Source organism: Mya arenaria, chromosome 6 (assembly GCF_026914265.1).
Source record: "Mya arenaria isolate MELC-2E11 chromosome 6, ASM2691426v1".
Lineage (NCBI taxonomy): Eukaryota > Metazoa > Mollusca > Bivalvia > Myida > Myidae > Mya > Mya arenaria.
In genome coordinates, this window is record NC_069127.1 from 2,991,836 (window position 1) to 3,018,111 (window position 26,276).

Sequence of the window (26,276 nt, forward strand, 5' to 3'; positions counted from 1 at the left end):
CAACATAATTTATTAATTATTTCTTCTATTATTTGGCTGTACAAAGAATTTACACAAACTTACAAAAGTTGGTTTGTTATTAGTTATTAGTCACAACTAGTGGAGAAATCTTAAACATGCTGGGTTTTACATAAAAGACTCTTTGATAAATTGTCTTTATGTGTCATCGAAACATCGAAACGACTAAATCTTATTAACAACATGAGATTCATACTCATTTTTTTGTATATGGCATAATAAATCTAGTCTTCCATTTCTTGGCAGTTTATTTTGTCCGTACCTACCCGTTTCAATACGAAACCTGTGCGCTGATACACGTAATAGAGTTAGGTATTTACTATTGCTTTTGAATATAAACTATTTAGATATTCAACCATACCAAGCGTACTATGGAAATGAAAACAATGATAACGAATGTAGGTGAAGTGAGCGGCGTAAAATAGTGGCGGCCTGAAGTTATCTACCTAGTGGACTAGCGGCCTAAAACTTATTCTATTTCAAAGCATTTTTATGCATTTTCTCCAAAATCAACAACACCAACAACAAATTAGCGGTTTTTTAAGCACAAATTAACATTTTACAACCGTTGTGAAATATCATTATTCATCAGTACATCAATAACGGTATTTTTCCAAAATTTTGTTGAGGATTTTGCATTTTCAGCAGAAAACGCACTTGTCTTGCACTGATAACAAACAATGAACAACTTACCTCATAGTAATTTCTCAGAGTGCACCAAACTCCTCGCAGTGTTACATCCCTTACATTTCAGTAATCACTGCCATCATGCAAATCACGTGACGCATAGATGGTAAATTGTCTTTTATTAAAACACTTTTTATGTATTATCCTCAATGCACCTTGAATAATTAAAATTTGTTAAAAACTATCCAAAATTTCGCTCATGATTCTGCATGTAAGGGGGATCACTGCGTAGGAGATTGAGATTGCACAAGATTAATATCCTCTGTAGTGATTTCCCCTGACGTGTATTGGATAATCTAAAAGGAGAAGTAACTCTACGAGAGTAGGGGGCAATGCATATACAATGTACGTCTCATTTCAATATTGTTGTTTACCCAGCTGGTTCTCCCTTTTCTGAAGGACGGCCGATGAACCTTTCCAATAACCATAGTGATGGCAACCCGTGATGACGGACCAGCAGCCCCCTCCCCATACCATAGTGATTATACAGGCCGGAAACCCGTGATGACGGACCGGCAGCCCCCTCCCCATACCATAGTGATTATACAGGCCGGAAACCCGTGATGACGGACCAGCAGCCCCCTCCCCATACCATAGTGATTATACAGGCCGGAAACCCGTGATGACGGACCAGCAGCCCCCTCCCCATACCATAGTGATTATACAGGCCGGAAACCCGTGATGACGGACCAGCAGCCCCCTCCCCATACCATAGTGATTATACAGGCCGGAAACCCGTGATGACGGACAAGCAGCCTCCCACCAATGTAATAGTGATTATCTAGCAACTCGTGATGACGGACCAGCAGCCCCCTCCCCATACCATAGTGATTATACAGGCCGGAAACCCGTGATGACGGACAAGCAGCCTCCCACCAATGTAATAGTGATTACCCAGCAACCCGTGATGACGGACCAGCAGCCCCCTCCCCAATACAATAGTGATTACCCAGCAACCCGTAATGACGGACCAGCAGCCCCCTCCCATACAATAGTGATTACCCAGCAACCCGTGATGACGGACCAGCAGCCCTCTTCCCAATACAATAGTGATTATCCAGCAACCCGTGATGACGGACCAGCAGCTCCCCATACAATAGTGATTATCCAGCAACCCGTGATGACGGACCAGCAGCCCCCTTCCAATACAATAGTGATTATCCAGCAACCCGTGATGACGGACCAGCAGCTCCCCTTTTAATACAATAGTGATTATCTAGCAACCCGTGATGACGGACCAGCAGCCCCCTTCTAATACAATAGTGATTATCTAGCAACCCGTGATGACGGACCAGCAGCTCCCCTTTTAATACAATAGTGATTATCTAGCTACCCGTGATGACGGACCAGCAGCTCCCCTTCTAATACAATAGTGATTATCTAGCAACCCGTGATGACGGACCAGCAGCTCCCCTTCTAATACAATAGTGATTATCTAGCAACCCGTGAAGACGGACCAGCAGCCCCCTCCCCATATCATAGTGATTATATAGCAACCCGTGATGACGGACCAGCAGCCCCCTCCCTATACAATAGTGATTATCCAACAACCCATACAATAGTGATTATATAGCAACCCGTGATGACGGACCGGCAACCACCTCCCTATACAATAGTGATTATCCAGCAACCCGTGATGACGGACCAGCAGCCCTCTTCCAATACAATAGTGATTATCCAGCAACCCGTGATGACGGACCAGCAGCCCCCTTCCCATACCATAGTGAATACCCAGCTACCCGTAATGAAGGACCAGCAGCACCCTCCCCATACCATAGTGATTTCCGGCAACCCGTGATGACGGACCAGCAGCCCCCTCCAAATACCATAGTGATTACCCAGCAACCCGTGATGACGGACCAGCAGCCCTCTTCCCAATACAAAAGTAATTATCCAGCAACCCGTGATGACGGACCAGCAGCCCCCTCCCCATACAATAGTGATTATCCAACAAGCCATGATGACGGACCAGCAGCGACCTCCCCATACCATAGTGATTCCCGGCAACACGTGATGACGGACCACCAGCCCCCTTCCCATACAATAGTGATTATCTAACAAGCCTTGATGACGGACCAGCAGCCCCCTTCCCATACCATAGTGATTTCCCGGCAACCCGTTTTGACGGGTCAAAAGTCATCGAAATGACTTTGAAAACACTTTTCCAATTGATCACTCAATAATGTTCGGGCCTCAGGTCCTTAAACTTGGTGGGAGGTTGCTCAAGGCAAGCAGATGAATCCCTTTTGATTTCTGCTTATTAGGTAAATATATTGATTACTAGCGTATGCTTCGGCCTCATCTCTTCATACCTGGTAGGGAGGTTGTTCGCATTGAACACAAAACCTTGTCCGATCCATATAATAATAAAAACGCTCGGATCTTCGTCCTCAAACTTTAACCCCCCCCCCCCCCCTCTTCAATTGACATTCAAATAGCTATCTGCACATCTGTATAATTTGCATTTCCGATATTCTGAACTTTATATTATGCATTGGACTAAATCTTTGCTGTCAGGATGACAAATACATCTTTTACTGGAAACTGTAACTCATCAATTCCTATAGCAGCATTTAAAACAACAATTGGTCAATAGGTACACCTTCTATGATAAAACTTGTATGGATGTTAGATATAACCTTACATAACCCCACATACATTTAATACGAAATGACTCTATGAGGGGCGTATATGTTTTATTCAAACATCTATTGTGCTCTAATAATGGCTATCCACCCGGGAGGATTTGTCATGTGAATGTGATAGCTCTTGATTGGTGTCAGCTTTGTTATAGTAAATTGACATTATGCACGATGTTGCAACCAAGTAAGTATAATATGAAAACATACACGAGGCCAGATTCCTGTAAATATGACAGATATCTTTGGCGACAAATTGAAATGTTAGAGCTTAAAGCTGCACTCTCACAGATTTACCATTTTTACAACTTTTTTATTTTTTGTCTTGGAAAGACCAAATTTTTGCGTAGATATCTGCAACCCATTAATATAATAATGCTGACAAAAAATCAGATCGAAGACTTTCATATTTCCGTTCGAAAATTAATGTTTTATGGCCTTAACCGTTACTAACGGTTTAAGAAAAATGCATAAAAGATCAATTTTTGAACTGGAACATAAAAATCTGCGATCTAATTTTTTGTCAGCAGTTTAATTAACTAGTTTCCATAGATTTTCGCAAAAAATGTCTCGTTCCAAGACAAAAAATAAAAAAAAAGTTGTCAAAACGTTCAATCTGTGAGAGTTAAGCTTTAAGCAATACAAATGCGAACAAGCGGTAACCTCTATTGAAATAATCCACTAGATTTGTATGTGTATACAACAGTGTTTTCATATTGTTGAATGTCTGTGTTGAGGGCTTCCACACTGCAAAAATCGTTTGGATGACAAAAAAAAAAAAATGTTACAAAAAATCATTTTTTGTTTAGATTTGAGGCTCTTATAGCAACCAGATAATTCTCTATCGGCAACTTTTTATTCTCAGACAAGCAACACCATCCTTAATATCCACTGATTTGATGTTTTTATTTCAATAACGTATGTAATATAGGGTCATTTTATCGTGTGAGTGTTGACGTGTCATGACAAACAACATTTCACAATCAGAGTCGCGAAATCGAACGTTGAAATATCATTGATAATACAGCGATAAAATATGGTCAATGATAGCGTCCATTAAACGTTGACAATTCGACGTATATGTCAGTGAGTAGTCGAGGCCAAAATTTAAACGTTTTTAAGTAATCTTTTTCGGAGGTAAAACATACATTCTTTGCAACATAGTTTGCGTAATAGGGAGTTGACCAAATTTTACGATAGAATGTTTCTTTTCAGAAATTGGATAAAAATGTTTTGCATTTTTTCGGGGAAAAAACCCCATCGACAAATAATTAAAAATGCCCACGACTACCTAATGAACAATGTATATTGGGGTTGTTTTCAAATAAGAAAAAAATGTCAAAATGTGGCAAAATGTCACTAGCATATATGTATTTTTTGACATTTCCATTTAAAAGTGTTTGCATTAAAAAAAATCTTTATAAAAAAGTGTGTGCATATATCTATACATTACACTGTACATAATGGGGACTTTAGCTTAAGACTCAAGAGTAAGTAACTATTAGAACACATCACACAGTTGCTTCGATGATGAACTCTCAAATCTTCTTTGAGATCACGTGTTTTTCACCTACGTTTCAATGTTGAAAAATGGGTTTTCAACGTTGTTGTGCATGCTGGGATTATTTATCGAAGTATGAATTGCGACACGATTGGCCCGGGAACTCGTCTCAGTGTCTTTTAGCCATAAAACAATAATTTCGAACGGAAATATGAAATGTGATCTGATGTTTTGTCATCAGTCTTATATCAATGGTTTTCAGATATTTACGCTCAAATTGGCTAATTCCAAGACAAAAATTTAATTTTTTTTTTTTTAAAACGGATGTTAAACCTGTGAGAGTGCAGCTTTAATAGTTAACTGTATTGATGTTACACTTGGCTAACAAACTAGATGATTTTTTTCCTTGTAATTTGAGTATCCATTGCAACGCCTAGTGTATGGTTGCACCATTCAAAGAAACTTAATCGGATAATAAATCTGTAATTTGAGTATCCGTTTCAGGGGCGGTTCCAGGACTTGACGTTGGAGGGGGCGTAACTAGGAGCTTCATACCATGGATTGGCGCCCCTCTTTAAGAACAACTATTGTTTTAGCTTAAATCAATATTGGTTCTTAGGGAGAGGCGCAAGGCAGGTTTTTTTGAGGAACTTCCCGCAAGAAAATGTTAACATTTTTAGTCCGAAATAGTGCATTTTGGGCGTATTTCATTTCTTTCGTCTTCTATATTAAAATAACAGTGCACTTGGACAATATATATTTTTTGGCGGGGGGGGGGGTACCGGGTGCCCCTCCACTGGAACCGCTACTGCATTGAATTCCTCAAGTCTCATGATGATTTAAACTTGTTGTATCGCCCAAACATTTGTCATAATTAATGAGTCATTTCAAGTAAATTTTCTTGGTGGATTTTTTATTTGTACATTAATTATAAACAAGTTCTAGACCAATAATATATATAAAGTGAAGGTGTGCCGTCTCAAGTGAGTAACGTTTTTTAGGTTGTTTTCATTTCTTGCCCTTATGAACATGAACCCATAAAATACTGCTGATAAATAATGTAATACGTATTTATATATGCTTATATATAGCGACATTGTATGGGTTAAGAGGGTAGATATTTATGTACATGTAAGACAATGGAGGTTGTCCTTAGATATGTGACAGTTTTAAGAAAATAATATTTTATTTGTATTTTTTTCCTTAAAGGTATCACACAAACAGTATGTTTGTAAAAGCACAGTGTCCGCTAGTATATTTAATTAATGGGATCTACGTACATGTTGTTATCCCCCTACAAAAATGGGGGGGGGGGGGTATTAACCCTTGTCCGACCGTGCATCTGTGTGTCCGACCGAGCGTCTGTATGTCCATGCGTGTGTCTATGCGTCCGTCCATGAATGATTCCGTCCGACAATATTATGCGGACTTTTGTCTTTCAAAATTCCGAAACTATTTACCTGGAGCCAAAAAAACTCAGTGAAATGTTATTTAGGTATTGAAGTTTTGCACCTGCGGTTTTGTTTCCCTCTGAACTCAGTAAAACCAGAGTCATGACCTTTGAATTAGCAACAATGACATGTCTGGTAGAAATAGTTGTAGCCCGGAATTAACATAACTGGGTTTTCCCATGCCGGTACAAATAAAAGGTGAACTTCAAGCTATTGAAATTCATGTAACAGTCCAATGACTCTATTGTTTCCGAAGTAACATGCGTATATTAAAATGGTTTAATTTTGTTTGTACCGGAGGATTAGGTTGGGAAAACCAGAATAGCTATAATTCCGGGCTACAACTATTGGTAGATGAAAAAAAGAAGATTATTTAATCACACCTCATATTTAAGAATTATTTACATTCATTCTATTATGTATCATAGTACAATACAAAATAGGACACCATGCAACCAATTCTATCCATTTTAAGCTTATCCTTACTTGCATGTAGATTGTTTTAATCCTATGCTGAATGATATTACTTCATTTGATCATAAAAGGTTTTATACTGTATCGCTGTAAAACTCTTAACTTATTCCATGATTATCAATAAATATGAAGAAAGAAAATAAATTGGAATGCAAGTATATCATATATTGTCGAATTTCACTTAAAGTTATATTATTATTAAAGTATTATTTTATTTAAAAAAAAAGTTATAACAAAGAACGTTCTACAACTGTCCAATAACACTTTTTTATCTGATAAGTTTATGTTTTATAAATTTTCAATGCCAGTGTCAGGCTGTTTTAGACTATTGAAATTTTTTGTTGGTATATCAGTGTTTTAAACAAACATTTTATATAGAAATCTTTTAATGCCAACGTTCATTCATTCATTCATTCATTCAGATTTGGTTAGGGTTACATCCTTTTCAAAAATAGTAGGTAGGCTTTTTTATTTTTTTTATTAGGTAAATTATATAAGAATGTCATTTTCATCATAGTGGAATGGTGTTAAAGTTATCTTCAGTGTAAGCTTTTAAGGTTTTAAACTACATATTGAAAAGCAATTATTATTATTTTTTATCTTGTTCAAACTGACTTTAAAAACGGTAGGATCGGCGCCTATTTCGTAGGTAGGATCGGGTAACCCGAATCAAATGTATTCTTTTTTAGGCCTAACAATCAATAGGTTTTCACCCCTAATTAAAATTGCAAACATAGTTTCCATTTCTACAGGAATGGTCATAGCATGAAGGCAAAACTGCTTTACATTGTCTATATATATATATATATATATATATATATATATATATATATATATATATACATATATATATATATATATATATATATATATACATATATATATATATATGCTTTATAACATTTTTTCAAAATTTATTGGGTATTTTTAGGAAATAAATTATTTACCACAATTAAACAACTTATATTTACACCTCAACTTCCATTCCTTAAATGAACTGCCTTTCGGCAGTTGCGTTTATCAATAGATGAACGCAACATCTTCGGATCGCAATTCATAGCATAACAATAAATATGAACACTATTGATCTTTTTATTGTTTGTATTGTGTCAGCAGGTCCCATAAATATAAATTAACATTTTAGAACGTGTTAATTTATTTTCTTTCATGCTTAACAATAAAATATGGAGTTTTAACAGTGAAATACTAACAGTGAAAATATCAATTTGATATTTTCACTGCAAAATAAGGAGTGAAAATATCAACTTTCAGAACTACTTTTAAATTCCTTTGTTGTAACATGTACTTGCCTTGATTAAAACAAAACACTGGACTTCAGTAAATTATGTAAAAAAAAGTTTTAAAAAAAAGAAAGAAATGTTTTATAAATTTAAATAAATATATAATTGGAAATTAACAACTTACCGTTTATTATCCCGTTAATTAAATTAGCTTCCTGGAGAATTCACACAACAATTTACAGACAGATCCGGTATTTTTTACCCCACCCACAACTCAAAATGTGTCAACAAACTAGCGTGGCATTTACTCTTTATCTGGAAAACAAACATTTTAAAGCGAAACAGACTGGTTTTTGACAGTAAGATGACTGAATATTTACTTACTATAAAAACAAGCGCACATGCAATCTTAAACTAAGAAGAATGGTTAAAATCCAATGAGTATCCACATTTGTTTTGCTAACACATTTGACCTTCCAAATTTTCATTCTTTAAATAGCGGCGTGGTAATTTGGTTATGTATTCATGCCCATCTTAAAATAAAAAGTGTTTTCATTATCTATTGGAACATATGTGCACTAATAATACTTTATTGGTTACTGTTCATGAAGCTTTGCAATAAAAAACGAGCGAATATTAAGCTATAAGAATGAATAGCAGAGAACTATTTCTCAGCAAACCGAAAGTAGAAAAGTTGACAGCTATAATTATGCATGAGGGGCGCCCCACGGGTAGCGGCGTAAATCCCACCCTTTTCAAAAAAGGGGGTAATTCAGAATTTAAAAAATAAATTAAACTCCGAAAATAAGCATAAACGAAACAGAAAATGTGTTTATTTCAGTGTAAGATCGTATTTAATTTCACTCGTGATCATAAAAAAAAACTACATTTTCACTCGTGGATTCGCCACTCGTGAACATATGTTTTTCTATGACACTCGTGAAATAAAAGATCTTACACTGAAATAAACAAATATCCTCTATATATTTTAAATGTGGGGTTGTTTCAATTTTACATTTAAACGTGATTTCAAGTGGTTGATCTATTCCCGCATTATTGTGACGTCATTTGAAAAAATGTTTCCGGTTACAGTCGGGTCGTTCGATTTACAGAATGGGTAAGAAAGGATTACTGTAAGGTTTTCTTTACTGAAATGAATTATTTTTTAACATTTTTTTATTAAATAATGAACTATTGGTGTAAATATAAGTAATGAATTGCGGGGTTGATGTCATTATCGGGGATATGAACTAAATTGGGCTGGTCAAAGTACGCGTGGAGTCCTTCGGACTCAACACACTTAGACCAGCCCAATTGCGTTCATACGATAATGACATCAACCCCGCAATTCATTCCTTAAAACTACATCAACTAAACTAGCCATCACTTTAAAATCTGTACCATCATTATGTACTATATAATGTTTAAGCCATTTTATTTTTCAACTATACATATACATATAACCAACATCTATCATATCTAAACCACCTTCAGTACTATATTTTTATTCTAGGTTTTCCATTCCATTCAAACTCTGGCATTTAATCATTTAGTTGTTGTATAAACAAAACACTTGACGGATTGGGTAGACTTATAAATAGGTGTAACCAGTGATAATAGAATTGTCCAACAGTAAGTCTCAATGTTGATAATTTTCTTCTTTTCCAATACCAATTGCTATTCTTCAATGACGTCGCAACGCGACTACAGTTTGGAATAGGTTTCAATGTTGAACCATGGAGGGTCACGAGATCAAAATGGACTAGCCAACATTATTATTGTAAAATAAAACTATTAAATGTGTTTGATAAAAACAACCTTTATGAAGAAACATTTGTATAAAATGATTACAGAAAAAAAGAAAACATCAAGAAACAAAAGAACTTATGTCTTATACCGTTATTACAAACCTTTGGACATATGTAATGGGTATTTAATAACTTGTCCCCAAACTCGTAGGCTACGGGGTTTGTATAGCTTGATTTACGAACCGTAGGACCCGATTCATCAAAGCTCAGAAAAAGGTTTTGGAGGATGTTTTTCATATTTAAAATAATCTGATTTTTAGTAAATGGGTAAACTTGAAAACTCAATGACAATTTATTACATGTAACATTATAAATGATATAATGATAGAATCTGTACGTAACCCAACTATGCAGATAGATAGATATTCTTATATGGCTGTGTCCTTGTCTTATTACCTCCCTTTTCTTTAATTAGTATAATTTAACTTTCAATTGAAATATTTTATAAAAATAACAGTGTGAGTATGATTATTTTATATTTTTTTTAAACGTATTACTCCTGAGGAAAAAATATGAAAATTATTAGTATATAGAGCATATATGGATGGAATTATAAAGTTATGTGATATGCAATTTTCGTAGTGACGTTGTGTGCGCTTAATTAGACTTTCCTTTCTGTTTTATGGCATGTTTGTCCTTGCGATATATGCATTGCTTTATCAATGATTGTTTTCATCAATCTTTTATCACTGGTTTTCAGGTATTTACGCAAAAAACTGCTCGTTCCAAGACAAAAAATAAAAAAAAGTTGTCAAAACATTTTTATTATCATACCCCTTATAAAATGGAAGAGTATAGATTTTCCCATAATCACAAAGCTTGTGTCGCTCTTACCTTATTACTAAAAACATGAAACCTTAAGTTCATCATTCAGTGTGTGTATACCACATGATAAATTGCGTCATAAATGCTACGAGTGAAGGCAATATTTTGCTTCGAATGAAGAATTTTAACAAAGATAACTTCACTATTTCTTCACCATTTTAAATTAAACTTAACACAGTCTACACCGCTTACGGAGCTACGCCTTTGGTCTTGTATCAGAGTTTCATTGAGAGTTTAGTTCCTAAAAACACTTCGACAAACCTTTTCACAATACAGCCGCTTGACGGAGCACTGTCAAAACATTATTTTGGAAACAGGTTTGTCGAAGTGTTTGATGAAACTAATCACCTTATCAAACTTCGGTAATAAAACGAAGGCGGGACTCTTTAAGCGGCATATACTGCCCTATGTTTTATTTAAAATGGTGAAGTAAAAGAAAAGTTATCTTTGATTGAAGCCTTTATTTGAAGCAAAATATTGCCTTCCGACGTAGCATATATGATGTTATTTATCACGTGGTATAGACACATACTGTAATTGATAGTATCACAACACCAGGGATGTTTATTCCCCAAAGGTTGGCATATAGTTATCTGATCTTCTGTACGTCTATCCGTCCGTCTCCACGGTTTCCGATCAATATCGGAAGAACTCTTAGTCCCGAGTTCTTTAGCTTTATAGGCAAGCTGGTCATGACCAGCAGATAAAGCCTTTTGATTTTGAGGTCAGTTGGTCAAAGGTCAATGTTGTGGTGACCTTAAGATAACCTTCAGCTGAAAATCGGTTTCCGATCAATATATGAAGAACACCATGGCCCAAGGACCTCAAACTTCGTGGGCATGTTGGTCATAACCAGCAGATAAACCCTATTGCATTAGAGGCCAGTGGGTCAAAGGTCAAGGTCGTTGTGACCGCAAGCTGAAAATACGAAGTTTCCTATCAATAATTGAAAACGTTTAGGCCTAGAGACCTCGAACTTGGTAGAGGTCTCTTAAACAAGACCAGCCTCCTAACTATTTTGACGTCACTTGGTCTAGAGTCAAGGTCGTGGTGACCTTGAGCTGAAAGTCCGATTTCGTTCTATAACTTAAAAATGCTTGTATCCAGGTACCTAAAACTTGGTATTGTTTGTGATCCTTTTAGTCATATATCAAAACCACTCGCGGCGTTTTTGAGGCTTTGCATCAAAATTAGTCTTGTCTATATATTTGCATTTGTGTTTATTTGGAACTGAGTTGTATGTGGAAGAGCCCTCCTGTGGTATGTTTGACACTAGATAAACATCGTTTGCAGTAGAATGTGGATTAACTGGGCACTGGATTGACCTGAGAACCTATATAGGATTTCTTCATACTTAATGGTCTCAAGTATAGCATAGAGAGAGAGCTTTAAAGCCTCTTTATTATAAGTTTGGCACACTATGGATTGACAAAAAGTTTTTTTTTGCCACACGCCCGTGCCATGGACTTGACAGTCAATAGTGGCAGATGTATGGCAGATTTGAGTAGATCATACCCAACATGTGATTGAGTTCTGGCTGATTTTTTGTAAACCCCGGTTTGATGCTTGTTGGATAAATTAGCACAATTTCCATAAGACTCTTACAGCAATAGCAACGCTATCACCACTTCTGGCATGCTATCAAAAGTTGGCTTTTTTAAAAACAAATGATCTAAAAAATTGACCCTAAATATTAGTTTAATTACAGAAAAATACTGTTTTCAAATCACAACAAGTGATACATCCGGCAGGATAGGACTACAGGAAGCTCACACAAATATTTTATATGAAGCTTGTTAACGTCTGGATGCGTTAAAATAGGGCCATTGTTTGGTAAGCTTGATTTGTATATTACAACTTAGATAAAATATAATTAAAAATGTTTACTGATTTTATTTTTGTTAAGACTTTTTCAAATAAAATGAAGAAATATGTAATAGCGCTGTCGATATTGGTTATATTTGAATTATGATTTTAACTAATTTTGAAATGCATACGTGCATCATAAAACCATTTTATAATTTATCCATTAATATTAATGTATTGATGCAACGTATGCAAATTTGCACCTTGCGTCCACATGGTAATTCAGAAAATTTGATTTATTTGATAAAATGCAATCAGTTTGTGTCATAAAAAAAACGTTAGACATAAATGAAATTTACATTACCAACGTAAAATATCAATATGTGTATTCAATACAACTCTGAGTCACTGAGTGATATCATGTTACAGTGATTTAAGGAAAGTTAAAGTGATATCTATCTTTAAAAAAATAAAATGTCATACTATCAGATTTTGATTTTGCAAGTATACACGTTTATTTCAGTTTTTAAAAAAACAAATTAATCAAGAATGTGTTAAAAGTTGATAACTTCTGAAGTATCAGCTGAAATAGGAGTGCGATATCTTTTCTTATCAAATGTATTTGAAAGTTAAGCATTCCATTTAGATAACATATGAGTCTCCAAGAAAAACCAAATAGCTTATCTTGAAAACAAAATATTAAAATAAAAAAAATAAAATCATCTTTCAAACATTTCAGTCCTTTGTAGAAACAGTCTTCCAAGAAATTTCAAAAAAAGTTTTACAGAATAAAACAAGTTGCGTCAATAACAATTTCTCTTCTTAACTTGTGTACTGAAAAGTCCTGCCAAATAAAATAAATACCCCCAAATCAATTGTTGAGCTTATATGACATGAAATACCAGGGGTAAAATTAATCCTACCTTCAAACTTGAGGCAAGTACCCATGAATAATTTTTCCCCCGAGGCTAACTGTGTTCATATGCACATACTTGTACCTGGGGTTAATAAGCGTAAAAGGGGTTAAATTTGTTCCTGATGGTAAATATTGTTATATAAACGTGACAATATACTTATATAAAGTCAAACAGTATAGTATTTCAACCTCTTGGATAGCATTCATTTGGATAACAGTTAATTGTTTCCATAAACTTTAAAAAAAAACCCATTTCATTGAAGCGGTCAATTATTTATGTTATAATGAAGAACAATATGAAATAGATATATGCCGTATATTTAGATATGCTGTTATTCGACACAAGCACAATTTCCATAAGACTCTTACAACAATAGCAACGCTGTGACCACCTTATGCATGGAATCAAAAGTTGGCTTAAAAAAGATATAAAAACTTGACAATAAAATAAATAAACTAAAAACGTAGAAAATGATCTGGGAAAAAAATGGGGTAGTTTTCATATTTAAAATTACCATTACCTTGACCGTATAGTAGACAATCAACACACTACATATGTAATATATAAAACAAGGTCAGTTTATCAAGAATTGCTAGGTACCACCTTGGATCAGTCAGTAAAATATAAAGTTACTCGGGATCTTAAACTAGTCTGTGTACACAACCTTAGTCTTATCCCAACACTCCCGAAACGTTGAATCTTATCAATGTATCCATTTACTTGAGAAAACTTACGAATAAACAAAAATAACAAAAAACATCTGCCTTAGCAAATAAAAGGTCTATAACTGTGTGATCATAGAGTTTCATAATGAAAAGCGTCATTGTACTAACTCTGGGAATAAACAAGGAAAGCATTAATAAAAATAAAAATAAAATATATATTTCAAATATCTTCTTTCAAATGACAAACATAAGTGAAATATTGAAATAAAGTAACGTCCTACGCTTAAACATTCCAAGTGCACCAAACGAATGAAAAAGTAAAAAAATGCCATATTTTAACATTTGTTTTTAACATATTTAACATTTTCACTGAATTGAATTTTCACGGCAACCATATTTGACGCCATCTTGGATTTATCGATTCACATCACGCGTTTGAAATTTATGCTATCACTTCCATACAGCATATTTCCCAAACACGTTGATATATAACAAATAACAATTGCTTTTCACCTACTCCTTAGATCAGCCACTCTTTACCTGATTGTCACACCAGTATTTATCTATGTGAAGTCATTTCAAATAATGATTATAAGCATGAGCTGAAAGAAGCCTTTTGTTGCTATTGGAAACGTTTTATAAATATTTTCTAAAGCAGAGACTTAAAAGGACAACATCTATGCTATATATGTTTACCAAAAAAAATTGAAAAATAAGTTTTTTTCATTCTAGGACAATAAGTTCATTAATTTTGAGAGTCGGCATTAAGTGTATGCACCAAACAAAGCGAAAACAGGATATGGGCCAATTACATTAGCGAAGAAATCTTTCTTACTGGAGATTGCTGCCATTACATTTCATTTACCTCAATTACACCTAATATGATGAAAGCCTTCCCCGGAGAATCCAATCCCCAATTATGAAAGCCTTCCCGGGAGAATCCAATCCCCAATTATGAAAACCTTCCCGGGAGAATCCAATCCCAAATTATGGAAGACTTCCCAGGAGAATCCAATCCCCAATTATGAAAGCCTTCCCCGGAGTATCCAATCCCCAATTATGAAAGCCTTCCCCGGAGTATCCAATCCCCAATTATGAAAGCCTTCCCCGGAGTATCCAATCCCCAATTATGAAAGCCTTCCCCGGAGAATCCAATCCCAAATTATGGAAGACTTCCCCGGAGTATCCAATCCCCAATTATGAAAGCCTTCCCCGGAGTATCCAATCCCCAATTATGAAAGCCTTCCCCGGAGTATCCAATCCCCAATTATGAAAGCCTTCCCCGGAGTATCCAATCCCCAATTATAAAAACCTTCCCTGGAGTATCCAATCCCCAATTATGAAAGCCTTCCCCGGAGTATCCAATCCCCAATTATGAAAGCCTTCCCCGAGGTCTCCTATCCACAATTATGAAAGCCTTCCCTGGGGTCTCCTATCCCCAATTATGAAAGCCCTCCCTGGGCTCTTCTATCCCCAATGAATAAAGCCTTTCCCGGGTTGTCCGATCTCCAATGAAGAAAGCCTTTCATGGGTTCTCCGATCTTCAGATATGAAAGCCTCCCCTGGGGTCTCCTATCCCCAAATATGAAAGCCTTCCCTGGAGGGTCTCATATCCCCATTCATCAACGACTTCCCTTGGGTCTCATATCCCCAATTATTAACGCCTTCCCGGACATCTTCTATCCCCAATTATAAACGCCTTCCCTTTGCTGTCCTATTCCCAATTATAAACGCCTTCCCGGAGGTCTCCTATCCCCATTCATGAACGCCTTCCCTGGGGTCTCCTATCCCCAATTATAAACGCCTTCCCTGGGGTCTCCTATCCCCATTTATAAACGCCTTCCCTGGGGTCTCCTATCCCCAATTATAAACGCCTTCCCTGGGGTCTCCTATCCCCAATTATAAACGCCTTCCCTGGGGTCTTCTATCCCCAATTATAAACGCCTTCCCTGGGGTCTCCTATCCCCAATTGTAAACGCCTTCCCTGGGGTCTCCTATCCCCAATTATAAACGCCTTCCCTGGGGTCTCCTATCCCCAATAAAGATAGCCTTCCCCGGGGTCTCCTATCCCCTACGAAGAAAGCCTTCACCGGGATCTACTATCCCCGTTAAAGAAAGCCTTCACCGGGATCTCCTATCCCCAATAAAGAAAACCTTCACCGGGGTCTACTATCCCCAATAATGAAAGCCTTACCCAGGGTATCTTATACCTAATTATGAAAGCCTTCACCGGGGTCTCCTATCCCAATTTGGAAAGCATTCCACGGGGTCTCTTATCCCTAATTATGAAAGCCTTCCCTGGAGTTTCCTATCCACAATTATGAAAGCCTTCCCCGGGGTCTACTATCCCCATTTATAAAAGATTTCACTAGAGTCTCCTATCTCCAATTATGAAAGCCTTATTCGGGGATTCCTATCACAAGTGATGAAAGCCTTACCTGGGGTCTCCTATCCCCAATTGTGAAACATTTCCCTGGGGTCTCGTATCCCCAATTATAAACGCCTTCCCGGAGGTCTCCTATCCCCAATAAAGATAGCCTTCCCCGGGGTCTCCTATCCCCTACGAAGAAAGCCTTCACCGGGGTCTACTATCCCCGTTAAAGAAAGCCTTCACCGGGATCTCCTATCCCCAATAAAGAAAGCCTTCACCGGGGTCTACTATCCCCAATTATGAAAGCCTTACCCAGGGTATCTTATACCTAATTATGAAAGCCTTCACCGGGGTCTCCTATCCCAATTTGGAAAGCATTCCACGGGGTCTCTTATCCCTAATTATGAAAGCCTTCCCTGGAGTTTCATATCCACAATTATGAAAGCCTTCCCCGGGGTCTACTATCCCCATTTATGAAAGATTTCACTAGAGTCTCCTATCTCCAATTATGAAAGCCTTATTCGGGGATTCCTATCACAATTGATGAAAGCCTTACCTGGTGTCTTCTATCCCCAATTGTGAAACATTTCCCTGGGGTCTCCTATCTGTAATTATGAAAGCCTTCACCGGGGTCTCCTATCTCAAATCATGAAAGCCTTCTTCGAGGTATCCTATCCCCATTTATGAAAGCCTTCCTGAGATATCATATTCTTAATTATGAAAGCCTTCCTGAGGTATCATATTCTTAATTATGAAAGCTTTCCCCGGGGTCTTCTATCCCCAATTATGAAGCCTACCCCGAGGTTTTCTATCCACAATTATGAAAGCCTTCCCCGGGGTTTTCTATTCACAAATATGAAAGCTTTCCCCGGGGTTTCCTATCCTCAATTACGGCAGCCTTCCCCGGGGTCTCCTATCCCTAATTATGAAAGCCTTCTCCGGTCTACCCTATCCCCAATTATGAATGTCTTCCCCATGGTCACCTCTCCCAAATTATGAAAGCCTGCCCGGGTTCTCCTATCCCCATTTATGAAAGGCCTCCCCGGGAACTCCTATCCTAAATTATGAAAGCCTTCGCGGCACCTCCTATCCCCAATTATGAAAGCCTTCCCCTGGGGTCTCCTATCCCCGTTTAGGAAAGACTTTCCACCCCAATTATGAAAGCATTCCCCCGGGTCTCATATCCCCAATTATGAAAGCCTTCCCCGGGGAGTTTATCCTCAATTATAAAAGCTTTTCCCGGGATCTCCTATCCCCATTTATGATCCCTTGGGTCTACTATCCCCATTACGAAAGCCTTCCCTGGGGTGTTCTTTTCCCCATTTATGATCACTGGAGTCTCATATCCTGAATTATGAAAGCCTTCCCCGGGGTCTCCTATCCCCAATTATAAAAGCCTTCCCCGGGGTCTCCTATCCTCAATTATGAAAGCCTTCCCCGGGGTCTCCTATCCACAATTATGAAAGCCTTCCCCGGGGTCTCCTAACCTCAATTATGAAAGCCTTCCCCGGGGTCTCCTATCACCAGTTATGAAAACCTTCCCCGGGGTCTCCTATCTCCAATTATGAAAGCCTTCCCCGGGGTCTCCTATCACCAGTTATGAAAGCCTTCCCCGGGGTCTCCTATCTCCAATTATGAAAGCCTTCCCCGGGGTCTCCTATCACCAGTTATGAAAGCCTTCCCCGGGGTCTCCTATCTCCAATTATGAAAGCCTTCCCCGGGGTCTCCTATCACCAGTTATGAAAGCCTTCCCCGGGGTCTCCTATCTCAATTATAAAAGCCTTCCCGGGGTCTCCTTTCTCAATTATAAAAGCCTTCCCCGGGGTCTCCTATCTCAATTATAAAAGCCTTCCCCGGGTTCTCCAACTTCCAATTATGAAAATTATGAAAGCCTACCCAGGTGTCTTCTTTCCTCATTGGTCTGCTATCCCCGATTATGAAAGCATTTCCCGGGGTCTTCTATCCCCAATGAAGAAAGCCTTACCCGGGGTCTCCTATCCCCGATTACGAAAGACTTACCCGGGGTCTTCTAACCCCAAGTATGAAAATCTTCCCATGGGTCTCCTATTTCCATTGAAGAAAGCTCGACTGCATAATATTCTATTCTCTTTTATGAAAGTATCTCCAATTCTAAATTATGTCTCATTCACTGTTGTCCATCGATTACAGAAGTCCTTAGTCGTTCCATATCCCTACATGAACGCATTTTATGAAACGAAATTTTTATTCGAAGTTGTCATGTTTTAATCTATATCTATATATTCTATTTAATCTTACTCAATCCATGATTTCAGAATATGTCTCTAGAAAGTCGGCATGATATAAGAAAATGACAGTATAGGAAGTGGTAACCCTGTTATAAGCCATTTCACGTACTTTCATCTGCACATGAATGATGGCACATGAAGCTAATTATTACTGTCTTTAACACATATCCAATACTATGATTTCAGAAAAGACCTAGATTTCTGGCATGCAAATTAAAAATGCCAATATCTACAAGAACGTATTTGATTACATGAATATTTCATATATCATCCCTATCGCTTGCTTTTTCCAGATTCGACTTCAAGAATGTCCGTTTGCAACAGTAAAGGACCAATAAGGCGAGTAGTTTTTCTCTTTCTGGCGTGTCTCTCCGTCTACATCTATCTCTTCACCAGCACATTTGGTGGCATCAAGTCGTCTGCTGTATTTAAAGTCGTCGATGTAAACCTTCAGGTATTTTTCTTTTTCTGCTATTTTAAAAATGACTTAGTTCACCTTTACAGCAACGCATTTGAAGGCATGCTTGGATACTTAGTTCATGTTTTAGGTATTTATTTCACCAGAAACCTGCAAAACTTGTTTTATATGCAGTTTGTGCGGAAATATCTGTTGAAATAAAATATTTGTTCATCGTGGTTTTAAAACATTTTATCCCAGCTTCAGCTACTTCAAAACACGTCCTGGGTCTGCAAAACATTATAGCTGCACTCTCACAGATTGACCATTTGGACAACTTTTTCATTATATTTCTCAGAATCAGCTGATTTTGGATTCAGTGTTTTCAAATCAGTGATATAGAATAACACACATTAGAACAGATCTCAAATGTTTGGAGAACTACCAATGTTTTTATTATTCTTAAAGCGTGAGTAACGCTTTTAGTCATAAAACAATCAATTTTCGAGCGTTAATCTCGATCTGATCTTTTATCAGCAGTCTTATTTCACCGGTTTTCCAACACATACGCAAAATTTGGTTCATTCCAACACATTTCTTTTTAAAACTGATCAAAACGGTCAGTCTTTGAGAGTGCAGCTTTAAGCTCACACTAGGATGTTAAAGACTTGGGTAACAGAGTAGAATAAACATTACCCTGCCTAACATTTACGTCTATTTAGGTTTAACTACGTTCATTTAAATGCAAATTAAGATTAAGTGATAGCAAATAGTTAAAAAAAATGTAAACTGTGATATAATTAAATAATATTGAGTGCAGTTGAGTTGAGTTATAAAGATAGTTCGTTATTATTATGAAATAGATTATTTTCGGTGTTCTTAACCATTAACTGGTTAAATTGATTCAAAGACCTAAACTAAAAAATAGCCATCTTAATTTTTGGCGCGAAAAATTAAAGGCCCTTTTCCGATACAGCGCGCTTTTGTGATTCGCTGAACAACCTCCCCGATTTTATCAATGAATGACTAAGTTAAACAGAACATAACAGAATATTTATTAGACTTAAGCATAACAAGCTTATCGTCATAATATATATGGCATGCAACAATTTTAACACATAGCATATTATACATAGCATATTATACGATTAATTCATTTGATTTTATTGTTTCTGGGATTTAAATGGTGAGAATGAATTTATATTATATCATATATTTTTAGTTGAATATTACATACAATCGGACATTATTTCAGATTGATCAAACAGTAATCATGTTTTGGTTATGTATATAACCACATATGACTGAGTATATTCGGTAATAAAAGTGCATTAGATAACATCGTAAGGACAAGGAAAATGATGCAAATATGTACAAAAATAACAAAACATAGGGAAAATACAACCAACAAAGTATTAGTTTCTACCCTCTTCTAGAAAACATCCATGACACATAAATTATATCAACGAATCAACGAATCACGAAGTTTGAACGCCTTAATTATCATTATACATTGCTAATTTTCTAATGAGTATTTTATTTCTACTTTGCATCAATAAATAAATTAAACTTCGGCGATCGTTTTGGTCTGATGCTTTCTGCACGATTAAATCAGAATCCGTAAGGTGATACTATTGACGGTAACACGCACGTAATTAACACGTAAAATATTAACTAGTATTACGATACTTTTTTGTATTAAATGACATTTACAATGTCTGGTATATTGCAAGAAGAATATGACTACGCTGTAAACATAATTTTTAAATTGTTCTTTATATAAGAATAGTGACTTTTGCTTGTTGTATATTTAATCTTAAATAACTTCTGCTCAAGAATGTATGAAAAGGTTGTTTAGGTTAACTACTAATCTGCTGCATTCAGTGTTTTTATTCTATTTTTTCTTCTTTTGTATATGCACTGCTGCTTTCTGCCCGTATCAGGCGTTTACACTTGTTGTATGAAATTTGCTATTCTAATGGATTACTAATGTTACCTTAAAAAGTTTTTTCCTTTTTTGTTGTCAAAATAGTCTCTTTCTTAGTCTGTCTGCCTGCTGTCCGTCCGTCCCTCAGCACGCCCGCCGGCCCGCCCGAGTGCCCGACTGCTCGCCCGATTGCTCGCCCGCCCCCTGTCTGTCTGTCTGTCTGTCTGTCTGTCTGTCTGTCTGTAACAACAATAAATCAAATACCTGCCAATGGCAGCAAGGACAGATTAACAATAATTGTATTCACTTAGAAGAGCTCTGTCAACCAAAAACTTGCGCTTTGGTTAGAAAGAGGCATTCCGCGCCCAACACTTAAAAGTCAGCATTTGTTTTTATCTACCGTTTAGAGCACAAAAAACAACACTAACTATTACTTAAACGTTTCTTAAAACTCCACCTGCATACCTTTATGAATGTCTCTTCATATACACTACTGATATATTGACCAGCATTACAAGATGGTATCTGACTGATCTTTGCGAGGCGTGTTAGATACAGAAGAACATTTGTGGTTCAATCCTTTGCATGTCCTTGAGTTTAAACCAGCTTTCCTTGTAGCTCACCCTCTGTTATCTAAATTCTACACACTCTGTGAAGACCGAAAAGAAAAACGTTTTTGTAATAATATATTATTTTTTTCACACGGAGCCCTTTTGAATAATACTGGGCATCAAAGTTCACATGTTTATGGATCGCATACCTTAAGTGGATGTTTTGCTATTAATAAGTAAAAAATGAAAACAAAAACCAACTGCAGACATTCTTTTGTTACCACGTATGCTTTTATTTGTGTTTTTTAAATCTTACTTAAGACATTTGTGATTTTACTTTATTCAACTATAAATAAAACTAATACTTAATTCAAAAACATAACATAGGTCTAAGGCTGTACTAAGTTACTGTATTATTAATTAATGAAGATGTTCTGATGCCTGCGATCCACTTGATATCGACTGTGTTCTTTTGTACATTGTATGTCTCTGATAAAATGTCTGGTATGCCTTAGCCTTGTGACTCTAAACAGGGTATTCGAAAAATGTTGGCTACTGAGCTTTACCCTGTACATTCCATTCAATGGATACAAAATTGAACCAAAAGGAAACAGTCTTTTTGTCTTAAAAGTTCAAATGAGTTCAATTACCTTTTTCTACTTTATTTCGCAGGCCGTATCACAAGACAAGATCGTATCCACTACCGAGGTAGTTAACATCCATAGCAACGTGGATAAAGAAGTAGTTAACATCCATAGCAACGTGGACAAAGAACAATTCCAAAAGTATAGAACAAGGATTTCAAAAAAAGAGAGTGTACCATTGTTGACGTTATTCATCACGTGGAATTACAATCTTGAAAAAGACCTAGTCCATAATATAACAGTGTTCAATTGGATGTCCCTTAATCCTTTTGTGATACCGGTAGTGTTTACTAATGACAGTGACGTTTCTGCAGATTGTTCTAGAAACGGGTGGAAGGTCTTGCCCGTCTTGGTCACGGCTGCTGAAGGTGTTCCAGTTCTGAAATACATGTACAGAGATGTGATGGAGAAATACAACACCACCTTCTATGCCTACACCAATGCGGACATCCTCTTCACTGACACTCTACTAGACAGCCTTGTCCAGATCATCACAAATATCTCTCTAGATCTCACTCAGCCTGCATTAATAGTTGGGAAAAGAACCAACGTTAAAAACTTAACATCAGATGAAGGAAGTACTTGGTATAATATAACTAAGACTGCAAAAGATAGGGGCACATTGTATACTATTTGGGCAGTAGACTATTTTATTACGACTAGATCGTTTCCATGGCATGACATAGCCGAGGTTGTAATTGGAAGGCGAGCTTATGATAATTGGTTAGTTTTTCATTCCCGAAAAATGAATTATTCTGTGATAGATATTACAAGCACAGTGTTAGCTGTTCATCAAACGACAAAAGCAGGAAATAAGGAAGGTCATAGTCATAAAAACAGTGACTACAATCATAATTTGTTAATAAAAATGTACAAAATGGTGAAGTACCACGTTGGTGTTATCGCATGTATAGAGAAATATACAAAATATGAATATGGTAATTTTAGTATAAAAACGCGTGATTACCGGAAAAGTTGTGAGGCCAGTTGAAGTCAAATGCAGCAGAAACCTCAAGTTAAATTTAAATATGAAAGAACCTGCTTATTACGAAGCAGTAAAATTTGCAGTCGCAATGTGATTTATACGAGTATATATATATATATATGAGTAGTATAGTGAAATGCCAACCCGTAGAAGCAAGTGTAACAGCATACATTAGCTAACTAATCATGAGGTAATGTGAGCAAATGTTCTACTTGCATGGCTGTATTTTGGTTGGGGATTAGACCCAATTAACAAAATGCCTTGTTTGTATACATTGCATGTATATTCAGCTTAAATATGTAATGGTGATTGTTTATGTGTATGGATGCTACTAATGTTGAGGGTTTTGCCAGTGGTGTCGCATCACAGTACGTTTGCCCAAAAGTTTGAGGCCTTGACTTGGAGAAAGCCATTTCACTATTGTGCTTAGAAAAATAATTATAATCAAATATAAAAAATATGGTCTAATGTCGACTGTTGACCAGATGTACAGATTGCGTAATACAAGTTATTCGACTCAGATTATTAATGATTATAAACCATGATGCCCTTTTTAAGTTGTACATTTTATTTCTTTATGTTTAAAGCTTGTAGGTACTGTTTTATTTTTCTAAATTCTTCTCATTGCCACTTAGGATTAAATAATTAGAGAAAAAAATGAGTATATAACTATGATAGAGTCTCATATAATGTCTGATAAATTCGCGAGGTCAGCAAGATGCTTTATTAAAAAGAAATGTATGGGAAATACCAATGAAATTTCAAACTGGTCCACTGACTTACTATATGCTAATGAGGCAGATAAGTGGGCGGAGCATAGCATCAATGTTGTTTACTGTAATGAAAAATGCAGATAGATAGTCGCTCATGTTTTTGTAAAATGCACCTCTAAATGCTGGAACCCTTCAGCAAAAGTTGATATATGCTGAAATATATCAGGGGCGGCACCAGGATTTGACGTTTGAGGGGGCGTAACTTAGAGGCGTAACCTTTTGATTTGCGCCTTTTCCTTAGAACCGAAATTGAATCAGTGTTGGCAGAGGGGTTTAGGGCTACCCCCTCCCCCCTAGAAAGTTTTAACAATTTCTAGCCTGAAATGGTGCATTCTGGGCGTATTTTATTACTTTCTTCTCCTATATTGAAATAATGTGTAAACTTGGACAATTTTCACTACCGGATCCGGGGTGGGGGCGCGCCCACCCTCCCTGGATTCGCTAGTGAATATCGTTTTTAAAGACCACAGTTAATTAGCCCCAACAGGTTTGTTGTTGCGCGATTTGTTGATTGACATTTTTCGACGTATTATCAATATGACAATGTATCATCTTAAAAAAACGAAAGACATCGTGGTCTAGTGGATCAGGTGTTGTCTTTCGAAACCTCTTGACTTTACCGGTATGGGTTCGCACCCAACTACAACCAAAACATGTTTATACTATAACTGTATTTTTTTCTGCAATTTCGATGTCAAAGAGTAAAATAATGATGAAATAAGTGTGTTCAAATGCATTACCGGGAAAACTATTTAAACCAAACACTTCTTAGTTGAAAAATGAAAATCATTAGTATATTAAGCAACATTGAATTTTAGGCATTCAGAGAGTCACGTGATATACAAATTTCGTATTGACGTTGTGCGCGCTAATTTAAGATTTGGTTTCGTTTTTTTTTGCATTTTTTAATTGCGATAAATGCCTTTTTTAATCAATTTAAGTGTTAAAATTGGTCAAAAATTTAAGAGAAGTCATTTGGGTATGCATAAAAATACATAAGTTTACATCAATAAAACATTATGAGACTTTAAGGAACCCCATATACACTTTTATACACCAATTATATTTAGCGTTAGCAGAAAATTGTCTCTTTTTAATCATTTCAAGCGTTATTGTCCACAATCGTTATATAACTAACGCTTGGATCGACGGCTATTAAGATCAGCCTAGAAAGTTGTTACTCAATGGACTTTACAAACGATAAAATTGTTTTAGACCGTCAGATGCAAAGCGGACAGGATTTAGAAAGCCACCTTTCAGATTTGCGACGCGTGCCTGACACGGCAAGGTTTACCGTATATCATTAAACACCACCACCTGCGTATTAACGGAACTACTTTCATAAATATGGGGGTCAAATGTGTGCTTATGCTATTTCAAGTATTTTCATGGCAAAACATCGCTTGTTATTTACAGAATAGTTGGACTTGTGAAGTTATTATTTTAACTCAGGAATATAAAGATAAAATCACATTTACATACGATGAGAAATGACTTTCCAACCACAAGTAGCTACGCCATTTTGTTGCAGGAATTTACTTTTCATGAACGGTTGTGCTGTTAACAAATAGAGCAACCTGAAATGCAATAATCTTTTTTTTGATTCCTATGAAATTTGTTCAGTAGCAATCGAGCATTTATTACTTTTGTAGCACTTATTCTGTCCAAATTGCCAGTATCAGAGCGGGTCAATATAAATAATCATAATCGTGGTTCCTTGACCCAAATATACATTTTTATTTTCATTTCAAGAAATACTAGTTAACAGTTTAATAACAGTCTTAATGCTTTGATTTAAATATTTATTTTTAAATTTATTCCGGAGAATAGCTCTTAAAATCATATATTGTATAATGCAGTAAAATGGTACTTAGATTATAGTTTTACATTTATTTTTGCTTGTAAATAGACATTGCCTGATTTATTTTATTGTCAAATCGATCAGTTTTTAATATGTTCACATGCATTGTTTGTAAGTATAAGTTTTGTATAGAAATGTATATATTTTAAAAAATAAAGTTACTAATTATTGAATGTTTTGTGTATTTATTTTGTATTACTTTGATCACCAGTTCTGTTTTTGCTTGTACATTTATATTAGTTGGATGCCTGTTTTACTTCATTTGTCAACATATTATGAACAATTTCTTACCCTCAATGATATACACTCAATCTATACAAAACAAGTTATATTGTGTACCCGTCAATAACCATCTCAATTGATCACACCTTACCTATTATCTCGACTATATAACCTATACATGGGACGTCTTCCCCGTATATGTGGCGGATCCTTGGTCTAGTGGTAGCACACTTGACTATCAATCAA

At 36.3% G+C, this 26,276-nt stretch overlaps 3 protein-coding genes across 5 annotated transcripts in view; 2 read left to right on the plus strand and 1 right to left on the minus strand.

Annotated features, from left to right (window-relative positions):
• The window catches only part of LOC128236528 (tryptophan 5-hydroxylase 1-like), a 25,039-nt gene extending 16,744 nt beyond the window's left edge, over positions 1–8,295 (minus strand). The window contains exon 1 of one of the 3 annotated variants that reach the window (XM_052951436.1): positions 8,196–8,295. The gene's annotated coding sequence lies outside the window, so the exon portion shown is untranslated. Of the gene's footprint in view, positions 1–711; positions 828–8,195 lie in introns of those variants that run through there. The other 2 variants (XM_052951437.1, XM_052951435.1) reach the window with 2 other exon arrangements.
• On the plus strand, positions 1,138–2,763 carry LOC128236857 (uncharacterized). The gene is made up of 3 exons (XM_052951980.1): positions 1,138–1,265; positions 1,432–1,869; positions 2,268–2,763. Exons 1-3 carry the CDS (start codon positions 1,138–1,140, stop codon positions 2,761–2,763), a joined length of 1,062 nt encoding a protein of 353 aa, XP_052807940.1.
• On the plus strand, positions 5,704–25,981 carry LOC128236529 (uncharacterized). Its single transcript, XM_052951438.1, has 3 exons — positions 5,704–5,828; positions 18,964–19,124; positions 22,218–25,981. The coding sequence occupies exons 2-3, from the start codon at positions 18,978–18,980 to the stop codon at positions 23,178–23,180; spliced, it is 1,110 nt and encodes a 369-aa protein (XP_052807398.1). The 5' UTR covers positions 5,704–5,828; positions 18,964–18,977; the 3' UTR covers positions 23,181–25,981.
• The last annotated feature ends 295 nt before the right edge of the window (positions 25,982–26,276 follow it).